Source organism: Blennius ocellaris (genome assembly GCF_963422515.1).
Source record: "Blennius ocellaris genome assembly, chromosome: 6".
NCBI classification, from domain to species: domain Eukaryota; kingdom Metazoa; phylum Chordata; class Actinopteri; order Blenniiformes; family Blenniidae; genus Blennius; species Blennius ocellaris.
The window spans coordinates 21,765,391-21,778,583 of record NC_137655.1 but is presented as its reverse complement, the minus strand read 5'-3'; the positions used below and the strand labels follow the sequence as shown (position 1 = coordinate 21,778,583).

The 13,193-nt window shown below is 43.0% G+C and overlaps 1 protein-coding gene across 1 annotated transcript; it reads right to left on the bottom strand.

Annotated features, from left to right (window-relative positions):
* Window positions 1-435: 435 nt before the first annotated feature.
* LOC308131721 (G-protein coupled receptor 183) lies at window positions 436-2,173 on the bottom strand (the record flags this gene model as incomplete). The annotated part of the gene is made up of 3 exons (XM_080498551.1): window positions 436-600; window positions 693-1,207; window positions 1,825-2,173. 3 exons carry the CDS (start codon window positions 2,171-2,173, stop codon window positions 436-438), a joined length of 1,029 nt encoding a protein of 342 aa, XP_080354677.1.
* Window positions 2,174-13,193: the final 11,020 nt, after the last annotated feature.

Here is a 13,193-nt window from a genome sequence, read left to right as displayed (position 1 = left end):
TGCTCTTGCATTGCACAGGGACAATTAAAAAAAAAAAATTATAATATTAAGAGAGTTGGAAGAGTTAAGATATTTCCTTCTGCTTGCACAAATATCTAATCCTACGAGTCCATTCACTACTTTATGGCATCATTTCACTGCAGGTTTTATACATTTTAACAAGCAAAGCCTATAAAGCATCACTTAAGAAGATATTTGCAATGAATTATTAATTCAACAAATACAAACACTAACAGCTCTTTGCCCTAGAATAGCATTTCTGAGCTATTCATTCCATACAAAAACAGCATCATGCGCTAAGGATGTGCTTACGAATCGTTTCCATCAACACAAGAGGTTAAAACCAAGACTGTTTTGAGTTCGCCATGGAGAAGCAGGTCTGCCGTGTTCATATTTCTGTGGATGTGTGACCCAGAAGCTGAGCTGTGGTTCCTCTCAGGTGTTGCTGCTGCTGTTCTCAGCTGTCATTTTGGAGGAGGCGGTGGAAGTATAGAGGTAGTCTTTAAACAGGCTCATCACTCGCTTTTTGTAGGTCTTAATGGCGAAGAAGTAGATGACTGGGTCCAAGCAGCAGTTGACGTTCATCAGCGACACCGTGATCTGTAGGGAACGAATGAGGGATTGTGAAGGGGAAACGTGACAGTGGCTGTTGGTAACGATTTAAAAAAGAAAAAGAAGATCGTCAGTGTTACCTGTAAGGACACTTTGAAGGCCTTCAGCTCTTCGCAGGTCGACTGGTGGTGAATCTTCCGGGACATAAACTGCATAATATTGACGTGGTAAGGGCCGAAGCATAGGATAAAGGTCAGGAGGATGAGTAGGATAATGGTGTTGGCTCTATGATTTCTCTTCGAGCGGCCAGTCGCAGAGTTTCGCTTGGCCGCCGCTTTCAGTTTCAGGTTGATCTTGGCGTAGCAGCCCATAATGACGGTGAGCGGAGCGCAGAAGGAGACGGCGCAAGCCAGGAGCAGGAGGTAAGGGGTGAAGCGGGAGCCCTCGAAGTTGAAGTACTCCATACAGGTCCTCTTCCCCTGCTGCTCGTGAAGCATGCTGTGGAACAAGAGAGGCGCTATCTGCAGAGACACTAGAGCCCACACCAGACAGCAGACCCTGCGGACCACCTTCACGCTCCTCAAACACTGCATCCGGTGTGGATGCACCATCACCAGGTATCTGTCCAGGCTGATGCAGGTCATGAAGCCGATACCTGGTGGGATTAGAGCCATGCATTCAGATTCTATTCAGATCTATATCTATATATTCAGAAATCAAATTAGGGTTTTATATATATATATAATTTGATTTCACAGAAGAAAGTTATTTCATAGAGTGAATGTATCTGTCTTTCTGTGTTAGTCACGTCCAGGATGTGTCCATATATGGATGTGTTCATATATTATCAGCCAGGATTGACTCCATCCAACATGCAACTCTTGAGGAGTATATAATGAGTTGAGAAGGCAGATTACTGAACAAGAGACAAAACACTCCAAACCAGAGAGAGCACTGCTGAATCTATTACCTTCATTTTCACAGCTCATATCTGAGCAGTGTTATTTAATAACCTTTTCCACGTGGTGTCAATTTTCAATGTACTTGTTTACTTTCTTTCTTTTTTTTTTTTTTTTTCCATTTTCACAACTTTTATGTAATCGTAAATAAAGCCTTTCATATCGTAGAAAGCTCACATGCTGACTTTTTTTTATTTTTTTTTTACACCGTTTCAAACATGGAAATGAGTTTGATGGCATAAACTGATATGACTGCACGCACATGCAAACACACCCAGCTGAAAATAACATCAGATAAAAAGAGTCATAATACCTGCATATGTATTCGCGAAGAAGAGAAGTGTGGTCACTTTGCATAGAAGGTCGCCGAAAGGCCAGTCGAAGTGACGGACGTAGTAGGTGATTCTGCCAGGCAGCGCCAGTGTGAACAGGGTGTCAGATAATGCCAGGTTGACCAGGTAGATGGACGTGGAGTTGAACTTTTGCTTCCTCTGGCAGATGACGTACAGCACCAAACTGTTGCCGCACGCACTGATGATGAAGACCACCGAGTAGAAAACTGGGAAGAGGACCACTGCAGCTCTCTGGTAAACGAACACATCACAGTTGCTCTGGTTCGGAGAGCTTCCACCCGCCTCCTGGGTGAAATTCTCCTCAGCCATGTGTCGCCCTGTTGTAAGAAAAGTATCACAATGTAAATAAGCAGGAGTTATCGTGTCACACCATTGATGCAGACCATCATAGTGAGGAGTACATACTCACAATAACAACCGGAGAAGTCAAGGCAATGTGCTGTTAATGCTGCTGGGTCTGCGCCTTGTGTTTGAGCAGCAAAGCTTTAAACACCCTTCAAAAAGGGTATGAAGCACACCCAATCCCACCTCTTCTGTCTGACATCACTCCTGTCACACTTAAAGGTAGCTGGTGAACTGTGACAATGCACACAAGCGATTCTATAAAACGTGTATCTTGTAGTTCCCTCAACTTTAACTTCATATACTGTATATCAGATAAATGACCCATTAACCTCAAATGCACGTTTGAGTACCGCGGTACCAGAGTATTGGAGAAAGCATGACTACATGCAGGGAGAACTTTCCTGACAGAACCGCCTCGAGCCCAGAGTCAAACCCAGAATACTCTGACCGCCATGAGTGATAACCACGACACCAGATGTACCATGAGTGTGTCCTTTCACCCACTGTCAGCTGAAGCCTGAAGTTCCGATAGTTCTACTCTGACAGAAGATTAATGGCTTCATAGAAACTCACTGTTGACCCGTGTTTCTCAAAGGATACAAACAATCATTGTATAGTGGTTAATATTCTTTCTTCACATTGCAAAGAACCAGATTTGCTTCCCAGCTGGGGTATTTCTGGGAAGTGATGGCCTTGAGCAGAGGTGGAGAACTATTTTATTTTTCCAATGGGGCCCTTTTAAAAACTCGGGCCACTGTGGGAGCGAACAAAAGTTCAACTCGGTTTGAAACCCGTTACGGTACATGATTTTAATCAGCTTCTGTTCCCACTTTGTGTCAAATTCTTGTTTGTCTTTGAGTTGTTTGTTTCACAGTCACAACCTTCACTATGTCCACAAACCCAGTGAAGGTATTTTAAGTGATGCCCAGCATGAACCACTTGCATAAGAAACACAATAATAATAAAGTTGCCAATTTTAAAAGCAGAGCAGCTGTACTTCACGCATCATTTACAGTCACCTAGATCACGTGACCCTCAAAGTCCCCAGCCAACACGAGCCCTCTCAATTTTATTTTCGACACTGAAATGGCCATAACTGTTATGCTGATGTGATTGTTTGCTCCTTCCTCTTGCTGTTGCCTCTGTAATAGACTGCAGAGCTGTCGAGGATTCCCCCTGGACTCTTCTCACTCTTGTGACCCTAACTTGGTTAAAGCTCCTGAAGATTGACTAATATACTGACGTCATCTGGAGCCTTGTGTCACTATTAACTTTTTACTTCATTCAGTCAGGCTGTTGTTACTTTTAGTTTAAGGTTTCTGTGAGCAAGAATAGATATCACACTGGAAAAATATTGTTCTAAAATTATCTTAAAAGACAATTAAAAAGTTTGACCACTTAAACAAGTCTGTTGCTAATCCTGAATGAGTTATGGACATCTTTCATTATTATGAGAGGCTCTGCTATCTTTGTGAGGGGAAAAAAGCCCTAAACATTAAGATTCCACTTACAGATATACATGTAAATTAATCACGTTCACTCCGTTAACTAGTACTCCCTCTGCGTGCGAGCACATGCCGCTTTGCACAAAAAAAAAAAAAAAAAAAAAGCAGCAGTTGTGTCTGTGAGCTTGACAAACTGCGTATGCAGCATGTCTTGAGAAAGGTTAGATGGAGTGATAGAGTGTGAGGTTTTATGCCACATACCTGACACTGAGGTTTAGCAAATTTGTGCCTTGAGATGAAGGCAAGCAGGCCTGAGGCGGCTCTGATGGAAGATTCAGAAAGAAGCTGCAGCGTTGCTGAGACACACACACACACACACACAAATATGTGCACACACAAACCCACAATCACAACCGTATGATGTGTGAATGAAGTAAGAATTTCACAAGTGTATATATATATCAAAAACAAACAGCAAACTGAAAAGTTGTGGTGTTAAATTCTGAGAAAAAGTTGGAGGGGAAAAAGGCCTCATGTTTAAATGTATATGTAAATGAAGTTGCAATAGCTTGATAGTTCCCCTGCAACAGTGACTTTTACACCATTTTTACCAGCTCTAATGAGACTCACGAAATTGCGCAGTAACATTTTATGCTACAGGTCACATATCGTTTGTACCGATGTGTGTTTTCTACGTGTTCAGTGGGTTCATGTGTATTTTACATCACATATTGAAGCTGTTGTACTGATGATCTTCCATTAAAATCAAGCTCTGGGCCAAGTTTAAACATGCTGAATTAACCCATCGCTGCATTTAATTCTATTGATTTCACTGTATGCAGAAGTAGAGTGAAGATTACATTTGTATGCATATTGTGCATGTGACTTTTCACACCAGATTTATGCAAAAATGTTTCTAATAACTAAATATAAGCCAATCAATGGAGATATTATAAGGTTGATATGGATGGATGGATAAATACGGGCAAAAGTTTGATGCTAACATATCAATTAAACCAACATATAACTTACCTGATAAGTAAGCAATTCTTCCCAGGATTATCCTCATGTTTTTTTAAATTTTATATCTCAATAACCAGACTAACAGTAAACGTGCTTTATCTCAGCTTGGTCGTCCACATAGAGCTTTCTGGGTTGGTGTAATTGAAACGGATGGCTGCTGGATCGGCAAAAAGGTCACTAATTGTCACCAGTCAAATGTGGTTATAATACAGCTCACTTAGGTCAAAATAAAAGCTTCATGTAGAAAATATCACCTGCAGGTTAGGAGCCTGCTGCACTTCAGGCCTGCATTTCATGCTCCATTAATTTTGTAGGCAGTGTTAAACATCTCATACCATCTGAACGTTGGGCTGCGAAAGGAAGAGACAGTCGTTTGTGGAGCGCTCGCTGGGTGTCCCGAGGGTCTGCGAGTGTTCAATATACTGCCGGAGCTGGAGAAGACGTGGAAAGAAGGAGATGGTCATCTCCGCTCATCCACCAACTGCACTTAATCTGCTTCAACAGTGTATAACCGTGATGTTCCTTCCTTTAAAGACATTAAAGGAAGGAACATCACGGACTTTGTAAATGATACCATGAGATGAAAGGTGTATTGGATTTGTAGACTGCAATTGCTTTGAAGTCAGATTTAAAACATGATCAGAAGTAGTATAGTTCAACTTAACAGCTATATTCTACCTTTGCTCAGGTAATAATATTCTCTTTTCCTTATTTCGAAGCTTGACTTTTTCACAATGTATTTTGGAGCGGTGTTGAGATGGACTGCAGTTTTTTTGGAAGGTGTTTCCAATATTGTAACGTTCTGTATGTCAATGCTCAATGTGACAAATATTCCTCACAGTGTCATGCAGTCGTTGCCAAAACGTTATTATCTTTGCGAACGTGAGCGTGCCTTGCACAAGCACCATGAAAAGTTGCACGTGACATCGTGTGTTTGCTGTGTTCTGGGTTGACGGGTGTATGACATGAAAGGTCTTAGGAAATTGAAAGTGACGACCCAGCATGGAACACGCATGGAAGTCACTCCTCAGAAATGTGACCTTTTTCTGGTTGTTAAGTCAGGGGTGGGCTGCAAAGGGGGGGAGGAGGGGAGGGGAACAAACTGATTTGAAGAGAATTATACAATAGTCAATGGTGCACTGGTGCAACCGCAGCCCATAAAAGAACACCCCAGAAGGCATATCGTTTTAAAGGCACCCTCATGGTGGAGGGGAGCCAGTGGTGTGTTAGTGAGGCAAACTGGGAATGACTTCTTTTGTCTACGGCATGTGCGGAATAGCCAGCGTGGTTCCACAAACAGTGCCGAACCAAATTTGGGCTGTTTTTTCCTGCCAAAAGGAATTGCGTATGAAACTTCCCCCACACATTTCAAATTTAGGCCAAGTTTGTGAATCCCACTGCCATTGTGCTGCTGTTAAGTCACAGTGCAGGTGTACAAAGTCCATTCTGGTCAACTTCTGTTGGGGGGAAAAAAACTACATTTTCATATAAAAACGCGCAAAAATTCACTTTGAAGACTATGAAAGTATTTTTTTTAGGTAATTGCTATATACACAATCACCACTAGAGGGAGGGCAATCACTACAAATCAGAAGCAAAGTCCCTCTGTAGCTTATGGCAAAAAGCTAAATAAATGTTTTAAAAAAGGTTTCATTTATTTATATATTTTACATTTTATAACTGAATATATTGCATTTGCATGTTCATATTTTCTTTTGACATTTTGTGTGTGTGTGTGTGTGTGTGTGTGTGTGTGTGTGTGTGTGTGTGTGTGTGTGTGTGTGTGTGTGTGTGTGTGTGTGTGTGTGTGTGTATATGAATGAATGGGTGTGCGTGCGTAAGTAGACTGCTGGACATACCGCAGGGGACTCCTGTGTTGTCAGGGGGGCCTCATGTGGCTTGTGTCTGTTCTCATCATCACCACAACCCCCCCCAGCACCCCCCCCCCACCCCCCCCCACCCCCCCACGCATCAGCCGCCGCTTGACCCTCTCAGGGTCTGTCTCTAACTCCGCCGTGCTCGCGTGAAGACTCTCCGTTCACACTTTGCTTCATGTTTGTCACCTTTACCACTGATGAGGCTGTTTGTTGTTTTTCACTGAAGCAACCCCCCCCCCCCCCTTCCACCTCCATCACTTCATTGAAACAAGCATTCCACATGCCTCTTTTTGGTGCGACAGGGTCAAACAAGAGTAAGATGAAGGAAGAATAAAAGAGGGGATGCAGGTGTCTGGATGGCTTCTCAAAGAACAACTCCAATACTCGTTTTATCTGGAGCTTCTCCTAATCTAGCGTGTCACAGCGTTGACAGTACAGCTGGTTGTTAAAACTACACATCAACTCATTGTGTCTCCTGCCCTTTTAAACTGGCCATGACCTCACACCCACAAGCATGCTGTGAAGATCACTTTTCCCCCCCAATATTCACTGATGAATAGTAGATGAACTCATAAGGCTGGACACGTGCAGACACAGCATCTAACGGCTTAGACATTTTAAAGGAAAGAAAATGTACTGGAACAGAAAAAGGTGTTTTTTTTTGAAGGCTCAAACAAAAACTGTGTAGAATCATGAAGTACAAATCAAGATTTGAAGGGTTAATCAAAGGCCAATAATAAATACAAAACCCTTCAACACCCTATTATAGGATATTCCTGGGTTGAAGGCGATGAGTTATATCTTGATTTTTAAATACGTAAACAACAAAAAATGCCATTTGTGTCAAGTAAATTCCTTTCTAAAATAAAAGACTGACATAAATGATAACTTTTTTCAAAATTACATTTAAAGAAAAATCTCTAAATGAGACAAAAGTCACACAGTTATGTTGTATGTGTCTAAACTCCACTGGGTACTTGAATCTTGCAGAAAATGTGTAAAAACTAAAATTGTGGGGTGGAAAAAGCCATTTTGTCATTTGCCTGACCGCTTTACACAAGCAGTAATAAATCACCTCTCTATTTATTTACAAATGAACTCAACACAAAATTTGTAAAGAGACTATTTTCAAACTGATATTTTTTCTGCAATCTAATATTTCAAAACATCTTTCACCTGCTAAAGCAGAATCTGTATGATGAGACATGGAAGTGAGCAGGACCATCTTCAGGACTTGTACTGAAGCAACAAAACTTGAACTCTGACCTTTACTCGTACTCATTTCCAGTAGATTTTTCATCATTCAATAAAACAATAATGATGGAATTTACTATTTGGCAATATTTTAGTTGAAAAGTATGGAATCAATAGGTGTGCTAAATGCTTTTGGAAGTACGTGTAGAATTCATTTTAAAGTCTTTTAGAATAAACGAGACAGTTTAGAAGGTGGATAGACATCAAGAGCAGAAGCTTAAATGGATGGAAATCTTTAAAAACTCACTTTGTGGTTCCAGTAGAACCTGTGGACACGAGATCAGACCGGACATGTTCCCTTTAATGATACTTTGGTAACTGTTCCCTCCTCACTGATGTTGCACCAACATATGCGGACAACGCCTAAACAAAGCCTGCATTCAGGCCCGTGGTCAGTGTTTAAAGATGTGCCCTCGTCTGACAGCGGCAGGTTTTTCAGGTCATCTGAGGCGACGTGCATATTTTGGATGTCATTTTGGCTGTTGTATTATTGTTTAATTCACAAGGCATGGACTCATTATTCCAACAGCTCTCTTCATTGGGGAGCAGACTGACAGTTGCCATCATTGAAGTGATCAGTCTGTTTCTCGGACTTCGGCTGCGGCTATTTGATGTATATTAACAATAATTGGTGCCACCGCCACAATGATGTTTAGTAAACCTTTGTGTTATTTTCCAGGAGGGTGCCCACGAGGAATTTGTGGGTAGCTGCTTGGTCTGAAGAGATGCGTTCGGTCAGGACAGAAGGGAGGGCTGCAGATTAGAGACACCACAACCTAATCATCATTATCACCTTAAAGATATACAGTCTGTCCTATTGTTATCCCTGATGAACAGAAAATAACTGATATCCACTAGACATTCATCAATTGAGCGATTCCTTGATAAATGTGTTCACATTTATGCTATAATAAGAGATAAAAGGATTTGTACATGCAAGGGAATGTGCATCAAATGTGAAAAATGTTTTATCAGAACAAGAATTCAGGAGGTCAAACAGTATGCTTCAAGAAAGGTTTATATTTTCTTGTTTGGACATTGAAACGTTTCACTGCTTGTTAGTTGAGTTCATTCAGGTTCAGTTCAGTTAAGAAGTTGAGGCACGCCTCGGAGCTTGTGTGTGTTTGTAGTCTTTGAATTCTTTGGTTAAAGTACAAGTTAGTTTCCGATGGTTTTCTTGTAATCTGGCAACTAGTGAGGTGGCGATGTCTGAGAGTTCCAGCATCTAACAGCGACTCCAGCAGGTTTTGAGTCTGCCAGATTCTACAAGTGAATGAGAGGCAGATGTGTGGTGACAGCACTACGCTCATTAGGCTGAATCAGTGTCACACTGTGACAACTGGCCAACTTGAGGCTTCTCTCGTCACTTAGTACTTATTCCATTCAGCCAAGACCAGCTCGGACTCTCGCGCACCTAATTTGAAACCATTAACCGTTTTGGCTTCTCTCTTTTTTTTTGCCTAAGACGGCACCCCTGAAGGTTAGGTAAGGTGTCTGCAACAATGGCGGAATAAGTCAGATCAATACCTGATCTGGTTTAAATCTCGATCCCTGTGACATCCCCGTGTCTGACCACTGGTCAACCCCTGATCCTAAATCCCAGATGTGTGGTCAGTTTCAGCCCCTCGGGGCCTCCTACCCTGAGCTGAAGTTGTGATATCTATTTCAGTCCACTACAGACCAGACAGCCGCCACTGTGGCTCCAGAGAATTCCCTGTCCGGTGATTACCGATGGTCGCACTATGCTCATATGCTTTAGTATCTCCTGTGTCCAAACTGCTTAGCATCTGATGGGTTGCTTTAAGCCATTAAAGGCCGTTTGCAATTATAGATGTGTGGCTGCTGGACACAGAAACAGATGTGCTTTGATCTATTTATGGTGGGATGGACGAGGGAGTGGTGGTGGGGAGGGGTCATAACAGCTTACTTCCATGCATGGGTCAAATCATGAAGCTCTGACATCCCTTGTCTTTCAGTTCACTTGACATGCACTTGTGTTTTTCAATCAGCCAAAAGTTTAGTGATGAATGGGCATTAAAAGAGAACAGCGATGGCAGCTGCCCCGCGCTTGTGTGTGTGTGTGTGTGTGTGTGTGTGTGTGTGTGTGTGTGTGTGTGTGTGTGTGTGTGTGTGTGTGTGTGTGTGTGTGTGTGTGTGTGTGTGTGTGTGTGTGTGTGTGCGCCTGTCTCAGCACACATAATCACCCCCGTGCAAATGTTCTGCATGTGTGTTTACGCCTTTAATCCACATGTGCCAACCGTAACCAAGCATGTGTGGAGGTGAGAGCTCGTTGGATGGAAATTCACACAACCCTGTTGCACTAAATAAAAAAGGGAACCAATTCAAGCCCCATCTGTTTGAGCACCAAACTTCACCAAAGGGCAAAATACTTAGTGTTGCGGTACATTTTTAACGCCTTGTCTCCTTTTTTCCTACTCACATTGAGGGCTTTGGGTGGTGAAAAATGGAAAACAAATGTTCTGTTGACAGCTTTTTTTATGCCCAGGGTGTGCGAGTATTTATATCATCAAGGTGCCAACACATCCTGGTTTTACAGGCTGACCATGGCTGGGGGGAGAAAAGAGGGGGACAAAAGGGGGGCTATCCTGTAGCTCATTCTGGTCATTATCAGTGATGAATATACCATGATAGCCCTGTGACAAATTAGCTCACACCTAACTCTGCTTTGGCATGAAATCCTCCCTCATTTTAAAGGAATTAAGCGTTATGAAAGTAGGACATCCACAAATAATCCACCTCCTGACCCCATGTTGGGTTGTGGTGAGGCTCCAGTGGAGTCGAGGTCTGCACTACGTTGAGTTTGAGTTCATCCCTGAAGCGCTGCAGCCGTTACGCTGTGGAGAGTTGAGAATCAACACGACTCGGAGCAGAGTTTTAAGTAGCTCATGCCTCAGTGATATTCAGCTCCACAGTCCATATTTCTTTCTTGTCACTTGTCTTATTGTCGCCACTTTGCTAGTATTAAAAATTCACGGGTCACTTGTATGGCATTTAGTGCTTGTCTCCAGTTTTGTGCATGCTTATGCTAACTAGTCAATTGTGACCACTTTTCACAGCAGCCACAACGCCTTGGGCGAACTGTGATTTCATAATAATATGGTGTCAGTGGCAAGCCTGATGGGGGAAATGGTAATAACTCTACCACCAATATGAATAATGAATGAACTCATTTCATAAATGGGATGGGATGTACAGCATATGGAAATGGGCATGCATATTCTTTCCTCTGGGTTTTTCTGTTAAATAAAACCCTGCTACAGTGACAATGCTGTAACCTGCGTGATGTGGCAGCGTGCCATGAAAACGTTGCACACTGTACTCTCACAGAGGTGCATTTGATGGAGTGCACACGGGGAGTCAAGTATTGACAATGTGCTGCGAGCAGGTCTGTCCTCAGGTGAACCGTGAGAACACAACGTTTAGGTTCTCTCTCCTGTAGGTGTTTCTCACTTCACCAGCGTCATGTTGCAATCCCATTTAGTTCCATGTGGAGAAACGGACCACAGTAATGTCTGTAAGTAAGATTTAGCAATGCTGAGATATTCATCTTTTCCCCTGATTTGCCTTATAAATAACCTTCTTAAGATTGGTTTCATTCAGAAGCAATTTTATCTGCATAACCAGTGAAACACGAAAGCTTAATTACTGGTCAAAATGCCCAGCAAGTTAATATTCCGAGGTCTGGCTGGACCTGCTCATTAATTTAGTTAAATGAAGTGAGAGGGGCAGAATCAGAGTGAACCGAACAGGAAAAAAGCCCCGAAAGCCATTTCCTGTTATTTAGATAGCACGAGGATGAAATTTAAGGCTCCATTTATGTGTATCTCCAATTTCTCATATTTATCATGCAATGGTCATCTTGGTTTTGCAAAACATTTTTCATTTGAATAATTATTTGCTTCTCTCTCTCTCTCTCTCTCTCTCTCTCTCTCTCTCTCTCTCTCTCTCTATCTATCTATCTCTTTCGATCCCTGTTTTGCTCATGATTACTGGGTCAGTAAGGTGGACTGGGTCAGGGGGCGCAGTCTGGGTTTGTCCACCAGCTTTGGGCTGTGAAGGCTAATTCCTCCTGACACTCTCAGCTCCATCAGTCCTGGCAGCATCATTTTAGTAATGCAGAAGTCATCGGGGCCTTGGATTGCGTGAGGGCTCTCATCTGGAAACCCAAACAACCTTAACCTCACCGAATTCCTGTTGATGAACATAAAAGCTAATGAATGGGTAAAGTTGGTACTGTGTCTAACTGAATTACACCGAGCGGCAAGGGATCGATGGCGTTTTTGCAGAAATTAGTTGAAGGTATCCAAAAACATCCGCTGCAGTTAAACGGCATGTACTGTACATACATTTGTGAATGAGTTTCGGGGTTGTTGCCATTTCAGTTCAAAGGCGAAAGTTTAATCTGAGAGTGGCGTGGCCTCTGTGGCTGGTGAGCTGGTCTTTTCCAACCACACTCCACTTCCTTTACGGGCACTCAGCTGAATTGTTGCTTAACCTGCGCAGTGACCCTGCCACATGCTATCTGCACCATTCTACCCAAGATCCACCGCTACACTAGTCCCCTTGTGGGCAAGGATTTTGCCATGCGTCAACCCGAGCCACACGCTCGCGAAAGGGGAATCCATAAAACCTTGTGTTCGGGGCGGAGGGGGAAGAAGAAAAAAAAAGTCAACACCAGTGCTTACTCATCTGTTAAAAACGGAGTGATCTGCAAAGTTTGTATGAGAGGGTTTTTGACGGTGCCCTGCTGCTTTGTCAGTGCAGCACATGCTGCAGGCACTGGCATCCCCTATTGCCTTCCAGGTCATTGGCCAGGCTCAGCAGGAGGTGGGCTTCTAGCCCCATGACACGTCCCTGATTCACAGCTGGATCCGTAACAAGGTATCATAGTAAATGAGTCGGTAAAACATCACTGGTTTGAAGAGCATGAAAAATTGTCATGATATCATTTGTAATTTCTGATCTGGACTGCCGTTTGTAAGAGAGAGAAAGAATGAGGGTGACAGATCCGGTAATGAAAGGGTTTTATTCCTCCTCACCGTCTCCACCAGTCTCGGTTTGTGTTCTGCCTCACCAGCCCAACAGTCCCAGCCGCAAACTGACGCCCGAGGCGCCGAAATCTAACTTAATGTGAGGAGGCAATAATTAAACATCCCACGATCTGTGGCCAAGTGGCTTATAGGTGTTGCACTCTTAACATGAGCGCTTCATGACACATTGTCCAGTTCTTGAACGTTGCCCGGACTCCTCATTGCACACACGGATTATGAGGTGGTGGTGGGGTGTCAGATTGGGCCCGTCCTGGTGGGTTTTGGCGATGGCGGTGACGTTTGAAGAGGTTTAGTCAAGCAAATTAGTCAAAGT